The following is an 18293-nucleotide window of genomic DNA, read 5'->3' as shown; positions in this document are numbered from 1 at the left end:
AGGTCGTCTGGAAGGACGTCTGGTCTAAATAGCATATTACATTTTTTATTATTATAGATGGGTGCTGATTATACAGGTATGTTCATTAAAAATGCCTGTATATTGATCATAATTCAATAATTTAAAAATTGTCATTCTGGTGTTGTTTTTTTATAGCTTGTTGAGTTTTTAGTGCAGCACTTATAACTTAAAAATTAAAACCTATCTTTTAATTATTAAAAAACTAGTAAAAAAAATTAAAAAAAAGAAAAAGAACTAGTGGCCTGGTGCACATTGAAAGGGAATTAATTAGATGAAACATTTTAATATTGCTATTCACTCTTTCTCTATAATAGAAGTGTCAGAGATGAAAGAAAATTAGTAAAATGTATATGAAAATAATATATAAATAAATAACATGATATATGAACAACAAAGACATGATATAAAAACAAAAAAACATAATATAAAAACATTGATAAAACAATGACTGATAAATTGATTAAACTTATTCTAATATCTCCCTGTATATCACATTAAGAGTAAAAACACTTTCAGAGTGTTTGATAAATTTTCCTTGTGATGAAGTATTTACAACTTTAATGTCACATGTTCTTCAAACTTGAGAGAAAGCAACATATAACCGACCATGTCTGAAAACAGGTTCAGGCAGGAATATTCCCAGTCTGTTTGGTCGTCAACCGGTAGTCCATGGACGACTGCTGGTCCATGAGGTCTGAAAGGTTGGCGACTGCTGATGTAAGGAAACCTTTGGAGCAGCGGTCGCCAACCTGTGGTGCACAGACCAGGTTGGCGACTGCTGATGTAGAGTTTGTCCTTGTGATTTATTAATAGTTATTGCAAATGTTGGCATCACAGGAAACTATCTTCCAATTAATTTAAATGGGAAGCCCATGTTAGACGAGGACAAATCAATTCTTGGAATCAGAACCACCTCTCCTTCTGTAGATCCCGTTAATGCTTCGGCTTCAATTACATTAGATCGCAATCTTTTGATAATAAATCTAGTACCATTACAAAGACCCCATTTACTATTAAGATTTCTCAGTAGCATGATGATTGCACCTACTTTCAATTTTAATTTATGATGCAGCATTCCCAAAGGAGTAATACTATTAAGAAATTCGATGGGAACATTTTCCTTTTTGGTATCATCCGTTGAATCAATGAAATCATCACCCAAATGGTATGTTGTACCAACAGTGGGTCTTCAGACATACTCTGTCAACGATGCTGCTTTCTTTCAGCTTCAGAATGTCAACAAAAACAACCAAATTCCCGATCGACAATGACAGATCAAAACACACATGTACGATTGGTGCCAGTGAGAACTTTATGTGTCGTGCACACACAAATCAATGTGTTTTTTTTAAAATTGCCAGTGTACTTTATATGTACCAAACAGTCTGTTGGTCACTTAGCCTTTTATATATATAGATCCTAAACTTAAGAAATGTACATCGAGTTTTACATCTATATATATCAATAATATTGTACTAGCTTCTTCCCGTCCTCTATCCCTTCCTTCCTATTTCCTGAATAATTCAGCCCAAAAGCCAGATTTCTCACTTCCACAGAAAGAAGTTACATATATGGAAAAGGAAAAGGATAGAAATCAATTTATTGCATTGAGATAAACTCATGGGTTTCAATAATACAGATACAGAAATAAGTATAGGATATGTGTGTGTATGTCTAATTCAGTCCCGAGAGGGTCTGCAAGGAGTGACACCCCAGTAGACATTAGCATACCCAGCATCAGATTTTGATTTCTCAATACCCTATTCCTTGAGAAAAAGCTTCTTAGAGAACATGCTAGTTCAAAGGTTGAGGAAAGTAAGAAAGTATTCAATCTAAGCAAAATAAATGATAGAAACAATTTGTAATACATTAGATAAAACAATTCTTTGGATGGTAAGAGAATGATAGCCACTGGCTATTGACATAATCATATGCAACTTCTATTGTAGAAAGATCACCTATAAATTCACTGAAGGAAAAATTAAAAGGGAGTCTAGCAAAAAATAACTACAATAGGGCAGTAAATGATTATACCCAAAACTGAGGCAATGAAACAGAAACGAAGGTGTTAATGGTAAAATGGTGATGAAGCAGATTTTATAAGAATAAGATTATAGCCAAAACCGGTCTAGCCGAAACCAGTTTGGCTCAGTGGATAGAGCGTCGGCCTGTGGACTGAAAGATCCCGGGTTCGATTCCGGTAAAGGGCATGTACCTTGGTTGTGGGCACATCCCCAGTGGGGGGTGTGCAGGAGGCGGCTGATCGATGTTTCTCTCTCATCGATGTTTCTAACTCTCTATCCCTCTTCCTTCCTCTCTGTAAAAAAATCAATAAAATATATTTAAAAAAATAAAAACATATTAAGAATAAGATTATAATGTAGCCACTTGCCAAATGTGTTACCTTGAGTAAATTACTTAAATTCTTTCTGCTTCAGTTTCATCTATATAAAATGGATATAATAAGTATGTATTTGAAAAGGCTGTTACTCAATATATATATATTTATTTATTTAGATGCCCGGTGCATGAATTTGTGCATGGATGGAGTCCGACCAGCCTGGCCAGGAGACATGGGCGGCTGGCCGGCCTGCCTGCCTGCTGATCAAACTCCTGGTCCAGGGGACAATTTTCATATTAGCCTTTTATTATATAAAATATACATTGAGTGGCCAGATTATTATGCATTCAGAGATCATAATAATCTGGCCACTCAGTGTATGTGTGAAATGTTCAGAAAAGTGGTTAACATAAAGAAACATACAGTGTTGGCTATCATTATAATATTAGAACTACCACTGCTTCTACTTCAATAATAATAAGATTTGGGGATAATAAGATGTGAGAGAAAGAATGTTGAAAATGATTCAACAAAAGCAATAATAAGGCCTTAAGCTCTCAGATGACTTGTGTATAGCCCCCTCATCACCAGTACTCCCCATTGCTTTTTACTTAACACGCTGCAGACGGATCATGAGAATTCTCGCTTCATATTACACAGTTTTACAAAGTATCATACTTTAAAAACATATCAGCTGGTAAGAATATGTAATAAATAACTTTAAAATGCAATCGGTATTTAATTTTGAAGCGTGCCTTCAACATTTAAGCAAATTGTTTTTTGTACTTGTTCAATAGAAACTTATCTGGCCAGTGGGTAAAGCTAGCAATAAAACTACTGGTGCACAATGTGTTAATATCACCTTCATAGGGCTGGGGAGGTGGGGGGGAACCAATGTCAAGTTTCTCAGAAACAATTAGGAGAGAAGATAAAAATAGTAAGGAAAAAAGATGAAAGAAAAACGAATGAACAAAGGTTCAACTCCATTTACCTGCTCTAGTCAGTATTAAAAAAATCAGGATGTCTTAAAATGTTGCTTGCACAGACTCAAATAAAATATATTCAGCTTTATCTAAAAGTATTACCTAATGAAAGAATTAGTTAAAAACATCATGGTTGCAGGTTCAAGCCCTGATCAGAACACATACACAGAACAGCAAATTGATGTCTGTCTGTCTATCTGCACTGACCACCAGCGGGGGGTGGGGGGCAGACGCTCTGACCAGCAGGTTAGCTTGCTGCTGGGTTCCAGCCAATCGAGACTGAGTGAGATGGGCTGGACATGCCCTGGAGCCCTCCCACGGTCCCTCCCCAGCTGGCAAGCCTCCTGCGTCCCTCCCCGGCCCCAATTGTGCACCAGAGGGGTCCCTCGGCCTGGCCTGCACCCCCTCACAATCCGGGACCCCTTGGGGGATATGAGAGAGCCGGTTCGACCCCATGGTGGAACAACCGGTCACTATGATGTGCACTGATCACCAGAAGACACTGGCTTCACACTGGCTGTTCGGTTCTTTCCACCTGAAACTCTTTTTGAGAATGCACTTGCCTGTCCCTTGCTTCATTCAGATCTCGCCTCACTTATCTCCTTGCAGGCCTTCCCTGTTCATCCTATCAAAAATAATACTACTCTCTATCCTTTATCCTGATTATTTTTCTTCATAACCTAAGCTTTCAGTATACACTATTTGGTTATATGTTTATTGCCTCTCTTCCCCACAAAAATGTAAGTTACATTAAGGGTAAGAATTTGTCTACCTACAATAGAAACTAGAAAATGCTAGAAAATGGAACTAGAAAATGCTAAATACTTGCGGAATGATTTTCTTTTCCACAGACTTAAAGACTTCTGGTTGGTTTCAATGAACATGGTTTCATTAGCACCAATGCCCTTCATTCATGGCCCCCCCACAGATCAGACTCTAAATACACACACAGTACAAGTAATGAGGAGTAACAGGATTTACATGTGACAACCAAGAAGAGACTGAGGGCTAACAATGTATCTGACCACATATTTTTCATTATTCATTCTTTATGGAACTTTATTTCAAACTCCCTAGTCCAGCATTAAAGACCTTTCACAATCTAACCCTCACTTTCCTTTGTATTTCTGTCTTCCACTGTTTCACATATTCTGGGTTACTGTACTGCAAAGATTTCAGGAGAACCATTCATACAGAATGCAACAGAGCATGCAGTCCTGCTACAAGGCAGCCATACTGATGTAGTCTCCATTCCTGCCAAGTTTTCTGCTAATCACCACCTACAAACAGCCTACCCATTCTTCAAAACCCAGCTCCAATGTTTTCTCCATAAAACTTTCCTTGATCATCCATCAGAAAGGATCTCAATCTGTCAGTGCGCTCTTGAAGTTTTTGCCTTAGAACAAATCATTAGTTTTTTTGTGTGTTTTTTTTTAATCTCTTTTAGTATATGGTGAATTCCCAAACAGGCTGGCCATTGTTTTACATATCTTTGTTATCCTTCATGATACCTTGCACATATGTCTGATAAAATTAATTCAGCCCTGGCTAGTGTGGCTCAGTTGGCTGAGCGTTATTCCACGGTTTGATTCCCGGTAAAGGCACAAGCCCTGGTTGCAGCCTCAATCCCTGGTGGGGCATATGCAGGAGGCAGCCAATTGATGTTTCTCTCTCTCTTTCTCTCCTGCTCCCTTCCTCTCTAAAAACAATAAAAAACATATTTAAAAAATTATTTTAATAATGAGTAAATTCTACACAACTCTGAGTCACTCCTTTGCAGAAGATGGTTAAGGCAGCAACAAAAATTAATGAAGTCCTAGCACGAATGGGGCTTACAATCCAGAAAGGGAGATATGTAAACAGATCCTGTAACTAATACACAAGACATCATGTAGGTGCTAGAAGAGACTGATGCAGAGCTACGGTTGTGCAGAGTAGGCAACAACTACTGCAAATGAAAGCACTAAAAAGAAAGGAGGTATTTTGGCTGAGTCTTAATGAGTAAATAAGATTTTAACAGGCAAACATTGAGGGAAGGGGGGATTCTTGATAAAAGAAACATCAAACATAAAGAGTCTTAAAGACTCTAGTATGCTAGTGAACCAAAAATAATCAGCCAGGTAGACAGAGAAAGAAAAAAGAGGGAGGAAATATGAATAAGAATGTGCTTTTAGGGCGAAGACCCAACTGGAAAGGTCTCAAAGAATTTAAGCCACCAAAGGTATCTGAGCAGGAAAGTTATATGATTAGTATTGGTTTGGACTAGAGCTCACATCAGAGTTAAGAGATAAAAATAGTAAAATCATAGGAGTTAAGACTGTTGCAGAAAAAAAAGGAAGTACAATGATAGAAAAGGGCTAAAGATTAAATCTTGAGAAATAATTACATTGGGGAGCAGAGAAGAAGAGGGAAGTCAATGAAAAACACAAGTGATTTGAAAGATAGGAGACCAAGAAGAGAATGTCATAAAAACCAAAGGGAAGCAGATGTAGTAATCAACAATATCCGAAAAGAGGATGAATGTCTGAGAAGGATCTCAGTTGGCAGTGAGGAAGTTGCTGGACCCCTTAAGACTAAAAGCTTCAATAGAACTGTGTGAGGGTAGGAAGAGAGCCAAGTCACGTAAGTTAAGGGAAAAGGTGAAGAATTATAAAGGCTGCTTTTCTAAGAACTGTGACAGTGAATGAAAGAGAAAAAAGAACAAAAGTTTGAGGGCAAAGCAGGGCTCAGGGTAAGCTTATATGAGGAATTACATGAACTTTTCTTATTCCCAGAGAATAAAAGAGGTTGAAACAGTAACAGGAGACATGTTGCCAGGTCGTGGGGGTGAAATGAAGGCAGAACAAGTGGAAGAGGACAATACAGAAGGTGCCTTGGGAAAGAGGAGAACAGGGAAAACCAGACAATTGTGTGCTATTGACCAAGGAAGTTAAGGGCACTCCAAATAGCTTGATAAAGTAATGTGCTAAGAATTAAATGGAGTGATACTCAGCAAAATAAGATTTAAACACTGCTATTTGGAAGAGGATACTCAATTGGAAATAAAGAAAACATTCCATCTGAGGGCCTGGATGGTAATCGCAAAACGATTACATGCAGCATTAAATGTTAAAATTTTCAAGTAGTAATATTAAAAAGCTACAAACTCCCCAAGCAACTGATAATTGTATATCAAAATGTACAACAAATATATATTTTTTAATATATTTTATTGATTTTTTTACAGAGAGGAAGGGAGAGAGATAGAGAGCTAGAAACGTCGATGAGAGAGAAACATCGACCAGCTGCCTCCTGCACACCTGCACACCCCCTACCAGGGATGTGCCCGCAACCAACGCACATGGCCCTGACCGGAATCGAACCTGGGACCTTTCAGTCCGCAGACCGACGCTCTACCACTGAGCCAAACCAGTTTCGCCTACAACACAAATCTTATATTATCTAAAAGATTTTCAAAATCCAGCAACAATCTACTTTTTTTTTTAAACTTTAAAAAAAATTGATTTTAAAAAGAGGAAGAGAAGGAGGGAAAGAAAGAGAAACACTGATGTGAGAGAGAGAAACAGGTTGGTTACCTCCTGCATGTTCCCCCAACCACAGATCAAATCAGCATCTCGCTATGTGCCCTGACGGGGAAACGAACCTGCCACCCTTTTGGTGTATGGGACGACGCTCCAACCAACCGAGCCACCCTGGCCAGGGCAATAGCCCCCTTTCTTTAAATAAAGAATACAAGTGTTATTACAATCAAAATCCAGTATTTAAAATAAGTAGGTGATTTTTATTGTAAGTTCCATATCAAAGTTTTGAATCAGTCATAACATATTAACTATCCTTCTGAACTCTGCCATCCACAAATTCAATCAACTTAATCCAAATTACTGGTAAACAGAAAGAGGACATTTTCCTCAAGTAGGACACCAAAGGTCTCCCTTCAGGGTGGATGGTAGCTTACTGGTCACCAGTCTGCAGGTACAGTTATTTAACTGATAATGAATAAAATTCTAACTATATTCTTATCTAGCTCACAGATCTCCATTTTGACCACAGGACATGACAATTCTGTCAAATATGCTCCAGTGAAGCTCTGGCTGGATGACTCAGTTGGTTGGAGCGTCATCCCACACACCAGAAGGTGTCCGATTGGATTTCCGGCCAGCCACATACCCAGGTTTCGTGAATGGCAGGAAACCAATCCATGTTTCTCCCTCTCTTTCCCCCTTCCTCTAAAATCAATAAAATCTCTCTCTCTACCTATCTGTCTCTGTTTCTGTCTCTCTCTGGTGAAATTTAATTGCACAATGTCTAAAGCATTTTTCTAACGAATCAGTCTATAAAACTTTTTCAGAAAAAGGAAATGAGGCGAATCTGGCCACACCCTAGCCAGCCCTATCTTATTCAAGGCACCACCAACCTTGAATTTAAGTAATCCTGTAAGTTACGTTATGGCCCTAACTGGTTTGGCTCAGTGGATAAGCTTCCGCCTGTGGACTCAAGGGTCCCAGGTCCTCGATCCCGGTCAAGGGCATGCACCTTGGTTGCGGGCACATCCCCAGTGGGAGGTGTGCAGGAGGCAGCTGATCGATGTTTTTCTATCATCGATGTTTCTAACTCTCTATCCCTCTCCCTTCCTCTCTGTAAAAAATCAATAAAATACATTAAAAAAAAAAAGATTTTGAAAAAAACATTACATTATGGACCCTGGACCCTGGCTCCAACCTCCATGGCTTCCCTTTAAATATGCAAACTTTTGGTGATATAGATAAAAGAATTAAATGTCTCTTTATAATGTCCTTTATATTATGTTAGCGATATTTAAAATCACACTCTACACAAAATATTTAGAAATTATTTTCCCCTACATTCGACATTTCATAAAACTATTTTATTGAAAATATCCCAGTGCATCTTTGGCATCTGTGTCCATGTTCACTAGAGTGAGTCATTAGCGGTTTTTCAAAGCACCGTTTCTTTCTTTTCATTTATAAAAGTTGTTTGAGTTACAGAACTTTTGAATCCTTGTTATCTTTTTTAAAAATATATATTTTATTGATTTTTTACAGAGAAGAAGGGAGAGAGACAGAGAGCTAGAAACATCGATGAGAGAGAAACATTGACCAGCTGCCTCTTGCACACCCCCTACCGGGAATGTGCCCACAACCAATGTACATGCCTTTGACCGGAATCGAACCTGGGACCTTTCAGTCCACAGACCGACACTCTACCACTGAGCCAAGCCAGTTTTGGCAAATCCTTGTTCTCTTTTTAACCTAAATATGAAGCACCCATTTTCTGTACCTTCAGACAGTTTCTTCACTCTACAGGTGTGTGCTGTAGATGTAGATTCATAATCCCTACAAGGTAAGTACTTACTCCTGTTGACTGACTTAACCAGCTTCAGATTTCTATCTCCTCCAGCCAATCCTTTGCAAGGCTTTGAATGGGGGCAAATAAAGCTCTTTTTATTTATTTATCTCTCTCTTTTCAGAGAGAGAAAATTTCTTTTTGAAAAGACCTAGTTGTATGTGCAAGTAATCAAGTCAGGAATTCACAAAAAATCAGGAACCCAATCATTTCTTGAACACATTTCAATCAGTGACACTTACATTGTATGTGGGTGGGTGCACTAACTGCAGTCTTTACAAGTCAAGCAAGTTTTCTTTCTGAACTAATATATTAGAACTCTGCTATACTGTCATCAAAGAAGAGTTGGATAGGAGCTGTTTACTCAATCCCCATGAATTATCTTTCTTAGAGAAACTGCCAAGGGTAGTAATTGTAGTAATTTATGTGTATTGTATACTAATTGCTGGTCACTGTCATTAAACTCAAATTTCACTATTATTGAACAGGTGTTATTCACAATCCCATTCTACTGATGAATAACCAGGCAGAGAGGGTAAGAAATTTGCCTAAAGCAGTGGTAGGGCACGCAAGCCACATGCGGCTGGCTCTTTGGCCCGTTGAATGTGGCTCTTCCACAAAATACCACGGCCTGGGCGACTCTATGTTGAAGAAGTGGCGTTAGAAGAAGTTTAAGTTTAAAAAATTTGGCTCTCCAAAGAAATGTCAATCGTTGTGCTGTTGATATTTGGCTCTGTGGACTGATGAGTTTGCCGACCACTGGCCTCAAGTCAAACATCTTCAGAGCAGCCAACACTGTTTCGCTCCAGACCCCCTCCTCCCTTTAAAAGAGCACCGATGGCCTCGTCAGTAAATACAGGTCCCCCTGTAAAGGCAGTCCCATCTACCAGGCAGCTAGTGAGAATTAATAATGCGAATTAATAATGAATAATGAGAATTAATAATTACTAATAAGAATTAAGACTTATTAATGAGAATTCGTAAAGAGAATTAATGTGAAAGGTTTCAGTAACACTTTATTTCCTATTCACGTATTTCCCATCTCCATCGACACTGTGGGATGATGATGATGAGAGTGGGGAGTCCATCCCTTGTGTTCACGCTCCCTGAGCTCAGCGCACCCCCATTTCGGCGGAGACCCTCCGGGCACCCCGCTACTGCAGGGAGCACAGGCAGACCCTGCCCTGTCTTCCTCCTCCTCCTCCTCCCAACGTGTCCACGGGTGACACACAGAGAACTGCCCCTCTGGGCCTAGCTCTCCTCTGCTCCCCCAAACACAGGAGGAAACTAACTTTCAGGTAACGCTCCCAGGCCAAGCCCGGGAACGGGGCGGCATCTCCCCAGGAGGCACCTGGGGGCGCCGGTTCCGAGGAGAAAGGGGGCCCGGGCGCGGACGGACGGACGGACCGGGGGACCGCGGGGAGGACGGCGTGCGGCAGGGGGTCCGCGCAGAGGGTGAGGGCAGCGGCGGGGCCCCGCGCTGGCCAGCGTGTCCTCGGGTTTCCCTTTGATGCACCCCACACCCTAGGATCGGAAGAAGCCGAGACCCCCCCCCCAAGAGTAGCAACTGCCTGGCCGGGCCGGCCGGGGCACATGCACCTCCTTTCACCTCCCGCCCGAGGCGGCAGCCGGTCCCCCGCCGCCAGCATCCCCCTCCCCGTCAGCCCGCAGCCCGGCCGGCCCTCCTCTCACCGGTCACCGCGCCGGAGGGACCGCCGGAGCCTCCCGACCCCAAGGCCCCGGCCGCAGCCTCCCCGGCTTCCCTCCCGTTGGACACCGCCCACATCCCCCCTCCACGGTCCCCCTCCCTCCGAACCCGAACCGAGCGTCTCCCGGAGCGCTGAGCCCAGAGGTCACGGACGGGAAGCCCAGCCGGGCGGAGGGGCTTACCTTTAACAGATTAGACGTCGCCATGTTCCTTCAACTTGGGAGTCTCGCGAGACGGCGCGCGCGACTTGGCGGCGCTCGGGCCCAGGCCCCAGGCGGAGGCCGCAGCGCCCACGGGGCGGACGACGGGCCCGGCGGCCCGCAACGGGCGTGGCGGGAGCGGGCGGCCGGCCGGCCTGCGCGGACCTCGTCCCGAGTACCCGGAGCTTCCTCACGCCCTCCGGCCCTACATGGTCACCGCGGCTTCCCCGCGCGGAAGAGCTCATGCAAACGCTCAGGGAGGCCGCCGCGGCGAACGGTGAGAAGGTAACGGGAGCCGCCGGCCCGAACGGGAAGAGGAAGCATCGACTCCTCGAGCGAGCTTCCCCCCTCCACCCCCCACTCCTTCGGATGAGCTTTGGCGGCTGCACCCGCGGCGCGGCCACCGGCTACGAATTGAGCTGGGCTTAGGCCCGGCGGCTCAGGTTTCCTCGGCCGCGTCACGTGACGCGGCGGGCGGGCGGGGGCGCGCTCGGGAGCGAGCGTGGGAGCCTCGAAGCCGAGGTGGGCCCGGAGGCGGCACAGGGGCAGGAGCGCGCCCTCTGCTGGCGGGACCACGCACCTTCCCTCATCCCGCTCCCCAAATCCCCAGGAAACTTATCCTAGTAAATGAAATACTTTTTTTTTTTTTTTTTTTTTTTTTTTACAAACAGCTGTTTTCAATAGGAACGGGGCACGTGGAAGCCGCCCAATAAGTATTTGTTGAAATGAATGGATGAGTGAATGCATGCACCAGTGTATTATCTATTCTATTCAAGAATAGGGTGCTTGGCACTGAAGTCTATAAAAGACTGATCAAGCAATGAATAGTAATCTTGGATTTCCTGAAAGCACATTATTTTAGGTCCTAAAATTTAGGAGCTTCTGAACCGTGAGCCCCCAAGCCTTATCCCTTCAGATCATAAGCCCCTAGCCAAGGGAAGAGAATGTAATGTATATGTAGAACCTACATAATACAATACAATATTGTATTATGCATGCTTACAAACAGGATTTAACAATGTTAGAAATAAATAAACCAGGGGAAGGGGGCGAAGTTTGGAATTTTAAATAGAGTGAGCCAGGTAGGGCTCACTGAGCAGATGGCATTTGAGCAAAGACTCATATAGTAAGGAAGAAGGCCGAGCTGATGTGGGAGGGAGAAGAGCAGTCCAGCCGGGACTCACAGGTGGCAGGTCCAAGGAACAGTGAGAAGGCTGGTGTGTTCAGAGCTGAAAAAGTAAGGAGAGCATAAGATTGTATAGGACTTTGCTGGCTGTAAAGACTTTTTTTTTTTGTTAATCCTCACCTGAGGATATTTTCCCACTGATTTTTAATTTTTGTAGAGAGAGTGGAAGGGAGGGGGGAAGACAAAGAAACATTGATTGGCTGCCTCTAGCATGCGCCCTCCGACAGGGCCAGAGAGTGAGCCTGCAACCCAGGTTTGTGCCCTTGATCAGAATTGAACCCAGGATCCTTCAATCCAAGAGCTGATGCTCTATCCACTGAGCCAAACCAGCTAGGGCTAAAGACTGGCTTTTATTCTGAGTAAGGTGGGGCATCATTGCACCCCAGCTGCTCTGGGCCTCTGGGCAGCATGGGAAGGCGGAAAGGTGGCTCCGGCCAGAGCAAAGGCAGTGCCGGCAGCCAGGGGAAGGAAGGCTCATTCTTGCACGAATCCACGTGCATCGGGCCTCTAGTATGCATATAAGATCTTTGGTTAATTTATTCCCATTTCCCATCCCCCCTACCCTCAGAGATTCATCAGTCTGTTCCGTATTTCCATGACTCTGATTCTATTTTAGTCATCAATTAATTTTGTTCGTTAGATTTCTTGTTTGTTTTGATTTTTAGATGTAATTATTGATGTGTATTTATTGCCATTTTATTGTTCATATTTTTTATCTCTTCTTCTCCTTTTCCTTAACTTTCTTCTTCTCCTTTATCCTCTTCCTCTTCCTAAAGAATACCCTTTAACATTTCATGTAAACTGGTTTGGTGGTGGTAAACTCCTTCAGCTTTTTCTTGTCTGTGAAGATCTTTATCTGACCTTCAATTCTAAATGATAGCTTTGCTGGGTAGAGTAATCTTGGTTGTAGGTCCTTGCTATTCATCACTTTGAATATTTCTTGCCACCCCCTTCTGGCCTGCAAAGTTTCTGTTGATAAATCAGCTAACAGTCATATGGGCACTCCCTTGTAGATAACTACTTTTCTCTTGCTGCTTTTAAGATTCTCTCTTTGTCTTTAACCTTTGGTATTTTATTTATTTACTAGAGGCCCGGAGCATGAAATTCGTGCATGGGTAGGGTCCCTAGGCCTGCGATCAGGGCCGATTGGGGTCTTCCTTCCCCTGGTTGCCTTCATTCCGCGCTGCTCCTGGTGGTCAGCACATGTCATAGTGAGCAGTCAAACTCCTGAGGCGACAGTTTGCATATTAGCCTTTTAGTATTTATTTGTTTGTTTGTTTGTTTGTTTATTATTTCTGTTGTTAATCCTCACCTGAGGATATTTTCCATTGAGTTTTAGAGATAGTGGGAGGGAGGGGGAGAGGCCTAGAGAAAGAAACATTGATGTGAGAGAGAGAGAGAGAGCATTGATTGGTTACCTCCTGCACATGCCCCAGCCAGGGCCCCAGCCTGGGAGGATCCTACAAACAAGGTACATGACTTTGACTGGAATCGAACCTGGAATGCTTTGGTCTGCAGGCTGACACTCTATCCACTGAGCCAAACCAGCTAGGGATGTGTCTTGGTGTGGGCTTCTTTGGGTTCCTCTTGCTTAGGATTTTCTATGTTTCCTGGACTTGTAAGTCTATTTCTTTAACCAGGTAAGGGAAGTTTTCTGTCATTTTTTCAAATAGGTTTTCAATATCTTGCTTTCTCTCTTCTCCTTCTGGCATCTCCATAATGCAAATGTTGGTATGCTTGAAGTTGTCCTAGAGGCTCCTTACACTATCTTGATATTTTTTGCTATTTTGATTGGGCATGTTTTGCTTCCTTATATTCCAGATCATTGATTTTATTCTTTGAATCCTCTACTTTACTGTTGAATCCCTGGTTTTCTTTTCATGTCTTTGACATTCTCATTAAGATCCTTGAAAGTCTCGCTAAGTCCCTTGAAGCTCTCATTAAATCCCTCGAAGTTCTCATTAAGTCCCTGAAGCTCTCATTACAATCCTTGAGTATCTTTATAACCATGGTCTTAAACTCTGTATCCAACAGTTTGCTTGCTCCCATTTCTTTCATTTGTGACATGTATGTTTCTTTGTCTCCTCATTTTGGCTGCTTCCCTATGTTTGTTTCTATGTATTAGGTAGAGCTATTACGTTTCCTATAATTGGTAGAGTGGCCTTATGTATTAGGTGTCCTGTAGGGCCCAGTGGCTCCACCTCCCCAGTCACCTGAGCTGGGCTCTGTAGGTGCGCGCCTGTGTGAGCTGTGTGCATAGTTTTGTAGATGAGCTTTGATTGCTATTGGAGTCACTGGGAGGAATTGACTTCCTGGCCAATTAATTATGAGGACCAGCTGTGACTACCGTAGAAGAGCAGTTGTGCAAGAGACACCCCTATGAAGTAGGACTTGCTTAAGTGGGGCTTTGGTGCTCACTGAATCTGCCCCTTAAGTGTGTCACTTGTGGATGTGTAGAGTAATCTGTTAGGGTCTGAAGCTGCCCACCAGGTGATCTGGCTCTGGAGGCACCCAGGAGGTGCAAAGTCAGCCACTACCTGGGGCCACCCAGCAGGAGCTACAGAGAAATCTGCAGAAAGCTGCTACTTGTCTATTAGACACTGCCCACATTTCCTAGGAAGTAACCTTTGGCCCAGCTGTGAAGCAAGGTAGGCTGGTGCTAGTGCCTGGGTCTTGGCCTTTTTATTGGTAGGTTTGGGCACACTGATGCCAGCTGCCGCTTGTTTGAGAGATTTTAGCAGAGTCTGAAGCCTGAGCCAGGATAGGCCATTCATATGGAAAAGCCACTGCAAACAGCTTGGGTGGGGCTGCAAATTGGATGGGGCAGGGTCTCAGAATCACCAGGATGGAGCAAACAGTGTAGCCCACACTGATGGAAACTCGGATATGGCTTTTAGTCATCTCTGTGATGGGGAAAGTGTCAGTACAGGAACAATGACCCCTGCAAACACCCCTCTCTGGGAGAAAGCCAACCCCCTGCTCCTGTCCTGATGCTAGGCAGTTCAGTTCCTCCCCATGTTCCCCAAATTCACCCAAAGCTGCCGTCAGTGCTGTAGCTCAGAGGAAGCAGGACTGTGTAAATTTGTGTATGGGCCTTTTAAGAGGAACACCTGGGATGACAGAAGCCTCCATGTCACTCAGTCACAATCCCTGCTGGTTTTTACAGCCCAAAGTTACGGGGCATTCTCTTCCCAGCTCTGGAATCCTGGGCTGGGAGTCTGGTGTAGGTCTAGAACGCCCTGCTTCTCATGGAAGGCCTTAGAGATTATAAAAATGCCACACGTGGGTACAGTCTGTTCTGCACCTCTACTCTTCCTAACAGTCTCAGTATACTTTCTTCTTCTCTAGTTGTAGGACTTCCATTCAGCCAGCTTTCTGGTGGTTCTGACTGACGGTTGTTTTGCATTTCAGTTGTAATTTTGGGAGGCAGCAAGTACCAGCGTTTAACATTGCCATCTTGTTTTTCCCCAGTTTATCTATATGTTTGAAATTTTTCATAATTAAATGTTGGGGGAAACTTTTTAAAAAATTATGTTTATTGGGGTAACATTGGTCAATATAAATAAATATGTATTTATTTATATACTAGAGGCCCAGTGCACAAAATTTAGGCACTCAAGCAGGGGGGCTGGTCCCGCAGCTGGCCTGCACCCTCTTACAGTCCAGGAGCTCTTTGGGGGGATGCCTCTGGGGAGCGGGCCTAAGCCGACAGTTGGAAATCCTTAGCATTGCCAGAGAGGTGGGAGAGGCTCCTGCCACCACCACTGCACCCACTAGCCATGAACCCTGGTTTTGGTTCTGCAGTGCTCCCCCTGTGGGAGCGCACTGACCACTAGGGGGCAGCTCCTGTGTTGAGTGTCTGCCCCCTGGTAGTCAGCGTACATCATAGCAACTGGTCGGTCTGCTGTTCAATCGATTTGCATATTACCCTTTTATTATATTAAACCACCAAGGGTTTACAAGATTTTTTATTGGAAGCTGGAGGACAGAAGCATCCTCAAGAGATGGAGGAGGGCTTTTGACACCTCCCAGATCTATCACATGATAAAAAATAGTCTGCCTCCAAAGACTACACTGCTTCCTGGCACCAGGAGGACCCATGGGAGCCAGCCCTAAGCCTAACCCTAACTTGAGTCTAACCATATCCCTATATCAGTTTCTATCCTGTTTCTAGGAAGATCCTTCTTTGCTGTGCCAGGGAATGCCAGAGATTACCTGTGCTGAGGTGTGTTTTAGTTGTCTTTGTGGAGAGATGGTACTCCAAAGGCATCTGCCTTCATGTGCCTAGAAGATGGTCACCGGTACCTTAAGTCTATGTCATCCCACAAAACTCTATTTTTTTAAAAAAAAAAAAAACACTAGGATTTCTTTTTTTTTTCTTTTTTTTTTTTTAAATTAATTTTAGAAAGGAAGGGAGATGGAGAGAGAGAGGAACATCAATGATGAGAGAGAGAAACATCAATGATGAGAGAATCATCGACTGACTGCCTCTTGCACTCCTCTCCCATGGTCCAAAATACTTGTAAGCTTTGCTCCTGCCTCTAGAAAGTGGGGCCCTGGACAAGATGGGTGGCTAGGGAAGGTAAGGAAGTGAAGGCCCCACTAGCAACTGTGTGAAACCAAAGAAAACCATCTTAAGATCTCCATGGGAACAGGTCAGGAGTGAAACTCCCACAGTCCAATTTATACATATTACATAATTTGCCAATGTCTTCAAGAACAGCTGTTGTGAAGTTTAAGAAGAAACGAGAAAAGGAAATAGAAAAATTATTGTCTCCAATGGAGGGAGAGTGAAGAGATAGAGGAGATTCTTTGATTCCAGGGCAGCCCCAAATACCCAACTGAGTACTGAGAGCAGTACAAACGGGGCTTAAAATAATTACATGTTGGTAGTAACGTTTTCCTGAGAACGTGTCTTGAAAGGGAGACCAAGTGTCTTTTATTTTCTCTTCTCTCTGAATAGAACTTGCCCACTTAGTCATAGATAGCTTGCCTGGAGAACCACAGACCTCCTTTAACTCCTGTAATTTAGAAGGGACTATAGCCTGGAATCTATCCACTAGACATACACAATAATCAGCTCCGACTAGCAGGGACGTACTGTTACATTTATCTTTTATCTGATTTTCCCAAAATTAAACTGTATATTCAATAGAATTCTGATAAATACTTGATATTTCTTTTAACAGAGACTTGACAAGCCAATTAAAAATATACTTGGGAGACAAAATGTGGAAGAACAGCAAACAATATATTTTTTAATAAAGCAACGGAAGAGCCCGGCAAGGACCGTCAGCCGGCGGAGTAGCAGCGGAAGCTTCTAGTACTGAGTCTCCGGGCTGACTTTGTTCAGGACCCGCAGCAGCAGGGATCGCTGAGCAGAGAGTGCCTAGGGTAGTTGGCCAAGATGCCGAATATCAAAATCTTCAGCGGCATCTCCCACCAGGACTTGTCCCAGAAAATTGCTGACCGCCTGGGCCTGGAGCTAGGCAAGGTGGTGACTAAGAAATTCAGCAACCAGGAGACCTGTGTTGAAATTGGCGAAAGTGTCCGCGGAGAGGATGTCTACATCGTCCAGAGTGGCTGCGGTAAAATTAATGACAATCTAATGGAGCTTCTGATCATGATTAACGCCTGTAAGATTGCCTCAGCCAGCCGGGTTACTGCAGTCATCCCGTGCTTCCCGTACGCCCGGCAGGACAAGAAGGACAAGAGCAGGGCTCCCATCTCAGCCAAGCTGGTTGCGAATATGCTCTCCGTAGCGGGTGCAGATCATATTATCACCATGGACCTTCATGCTTCTCAAATCCAGGGCTTTTTTGATATCCCGGTGGACAATTTGTATGCAGAACCAGCTGTCCTGAAGTGGATAAGGGAGAATATACCTGAGTGGAGGAATTGCACTATCGTCTCACCCGATGCGGGGGGAGCTAAGAGAGTTACGTCCATCGCAGACCAATTGAATGTTGATTTTGCCTTGATTCATAAAGAACGGAAGAAGGCTAATGAAGTGGACCGCATGGTGCTGGTAGGAGACGTGAAGGACCGGGTGGCCATTCTGGTGGATGACATGGCTGACACTTGTGGCACAATCTGCCATGCAGCCGACAAACTTCTTTCAGCTGGAGCCACCAGAGTTTACGCTATCCTGACTCACGGGATCTTTTCTGGCCCCGCCATTTCTCGCATTAACAATGCATGCTTTGAAGCAGTAGTGGTCACCAATACCATCCCTCAGGAGGATAAGATGAAGCATTGCTCCAAAATACAGGTGATCGACATTGCCATGATTCTTGCAGACGCCATCAGGAGAACTCACAATGGGGAATCTGTTTCCTACCTGTTCAGCCATGTCCCTTTATAATAGAATAACTTCTGAGGCTTTTAAAAAATAAAGTGAACCCTTTCCCTTGTTAAAATAAATAAATAAATAAATAAAGCAATGGAGGACTTGCCCAAGTATGTTTCAACTCCTATTACATTTATTTAT

At 43.5% G+C, this 18293-nt stretch overlaps 2 protein-coding genes across 3 annotated transcripts in view; one reads left to right on the top strand and one right to left on the bottom strand.

Moving 5' to 3' along the window:
- Positions 1-10731, bottom strand: part of CUL5 (cullin 5) — an 87148-nt gene extending 76417 nt beyond the window's left edge. The window contains exons 1-2 of one of the 2 annotated variants that reach the window (XM_084895147.1): positions 10600-10710; positions 2237-2338 (exon numbers count right to left, since the gene is read on the bottom strand). In XM_084895147.1, the coding sequence (XP_084751273.1) occupies positions 2237-2338; positions 10600-10623 (126 nt within the window). In that variant the 5' untranslated portion in view covers positions 10624-10710. Of the gene's footprint in view, positions 1-2236; positions 2339-10599 lie in introns of both variants that reach the window. The other variant, XM_084895148.1, reaches the window with a different exon arrangement.
- A 6479-nt stretch (positions 10732-17210) lies between these two features.
- On the top strand, positions 17211-18246 carry LOC311628189 (ribose-phosphate pyrophosphokinase 1-like; the record flags this gene model as incomplete). The annotated part of the gene is made up of 1 exon (XM_084895162.1): positions 17211-18246. One exon carries the CDS (start codon positions 17211-17213, stop codon positions 18165-18167), a length of 957 nt encoding a protein of 318 aa, XP_084751288.1. The 3' UTR covers positions 18168-18246.
- Between the last annotated feature and the right edge of the window lie 47 nt (positions 18247-18293).

This window comes from Pipistrellus hanaki (assembly GCF_964339955.1).
Source record: "Pipistrellus hanaki genome assembly, chromosome: 9".
Lineage (NCBI taxonomy): Eukaryota > Metazoa > Chordata > Mammalia > Chiroptera > Vespertilionidae > Pipistrellus > Pipistrellus hanaki.
The sequence above is the reverse complement of the archived record's forward strand: the minus strand, read 5'-3'. Positions and strand labels throughout refer to the sequence as shown.